General features: G+C 26.9%; 1 protein-coding gene across 1 annotated transcript; it reads left to right on the forward strand.

Annotated features, from left to right (window-relative positions):
- On the forward strand, positions 1-1,968 carry LOC107456619 (HIG1 domain family member 2A, mitochondrial; the record flags this gene model as incomplete). The annotated part of the gene is given in 2 exon segments (XM_016074526.3): positions 1-316; positions 1,719-1,968. Coding segments are annotated over 2 exon segments (330 nt in total). The 3' UTR covers positions 1,886-1,968.

Below are 1,968 nucleotides of genomic sequence, written 5' to 3' on the forward strand. Positions count from 1 at the left end.
GCTTAGCGGGCTTTAATTCTGGAAGAAATAAGCAGTCTTAAATGTTTGTATTATATAATAACAAGTAATAGTAAAAATGGAGTATTTTAATATTAAGGATGTGAATTAAATTGAAAACTTCATTTACCATTCTTTAAAAATTTATTAACAAATATGGCTTCAAATAAATTTCCAAGTGAAGCTGACTCATCGGAAAAAGATAGACTAGAATGGCTTCAAACTGTGGAAGACCTCAACGAGATTCGAAGAAGTCAAGGTGGTGGGATGAGAGAAAGAATGCTATCTAAAATAAAAGAAAATCCTCTTGTCCCAATTGGTACGTTGTACCTATTTGATTCCTTTTTTAAGTTCATATATCTTAATTAATGGGCTTGTTCTTATGTTAGTTTTGATCATAACGTAAAAACAGAAACAAACTGTAATTGCAATAAAATTAATATTCAATTGCTTATATACTAAGCATGACTGCCATTAGCAAATCTATTATAAAGTTTAAATTATCTTTATTTTTAACGAAGAGATTGTCTGAAATATAAGGTCTGGTGGATGTAAAATCAGTCAGTGAATCCCCTTAAATCTAATATCTAATTACATATAATTTAATGAAATTTTTAATGATTTTCTTATGCACATCGATTTTATGTGATTGTTTTCTCACAATGAGGTTATTATTTCCTCCTTGACTATGAGTGTAACTAATATTAGACCACTATTCCATATTTGTCTCTTTTGCGTAATATTAAGTTAGCCTATTCATTTGGAATAGATTTATTAAAGATAATATAAAATTGTATGTATTAATATTAGAAATAATTTTATATTTATTTGCTATGTTCAAAACCTTGCAAATTATGTTCTGTAAAACAAATTGAAAAGCAAAATTTGAAGAATTCTAGCAAGTGCTAGGTTACTCTATACTGCTCTGCAAATGAAAAAGCAACATAAGTGCTTCACGATAAATTTCAAGAAACGTGGTTTGACAACTATTTTTGTTTTTATTGTTAATGCTATGAATTTTGAAATAGAATTTCAAAAAACTGATAGAACAAAATTTCTTTTTGAAAAGCATTTTTTTGCTACTTACCATACACAGTACTGTTCTAAGTATATACTTACCATTTTTTTATTGCTTACATTGATTTTTCTATTGCAGGGCAATCAACTGAATCAAAAGTTTTGTAGTACTTATTATTTATTTATTTATTATTTTTTTAAATTATAATCAGGCAAGTTAATTTCTTAACTTATAAAATTTATTTTTGGAGTTGTGAATGTTTTTTTTTGTAATTAGTTTTTTTTTTCTGAATTTTTAATAGTGCATCATTTTAACGGAACTTAAGCTTCATTCTTTTATTGTAACTTTGGTAACTTTAGTGGTAAGACAAGATAACTGGCAACTTTGAAAACTGATTTTCAACATTAAAGTTATATTTTAAAAACTAAGAACAATTTTTTTTATAACTCTCTTTTGATTTTCTTTTCTTTTTATCAGCATTTTTTAACGAGCATTTCTAATAAATGTTTTCTTTTACCATCACTTTTTTCTATAAGTACAGCATTATGAAAAAATAAAATAGAGGTTTTTAGTCAGGATTTATTTTAGTGTTGAAGTGAAATCTTGAAGTGAAATTCTTGAAGTGAAATCTTGTACATCTGTGCATAATGTAGGAATCAAAATTTATGAATTACAGTCTTTAAATAAAACTAATTTTGTTTAGGTCTTGTTGCCACTACTGTAGCGCTTTCTTGTGGACTTTATGCCATGAAATCTGGAAATAAAAGGAGGTCACAACTTATGATGAGGGCTCGAATAGGCGCTCAAGGTTTCACTGTTGCTGCTTTGATTATGGGTATCTTAGTAGCGTCAGGAACTAAGAAAACATAATTTTAAATTGTGTAGAATATATGTATATGTATAATATTTTAGTTGTTTATTAAAAAGTTTCGTGTCTTTCAGCTGATATTAAA

Source organism: Parasteatoda tepidariorum, chromosome 10 (genome assembly GCF_043381705.1).
Source record: "Parasteatoda tepidariorum isolate YZ-2023 chromosome 10, CAS_Ptep_4.0, whole genome shotgun sequence".
In the NCBI taxonomy this organism is placed as follows: domain Eukaryota; kingdom Metazoa; phylum Arthropoda; class Arachnida; order Araneae; family Theridiidae; genus Parasteatoda; species Parasteatoda tepidariorum.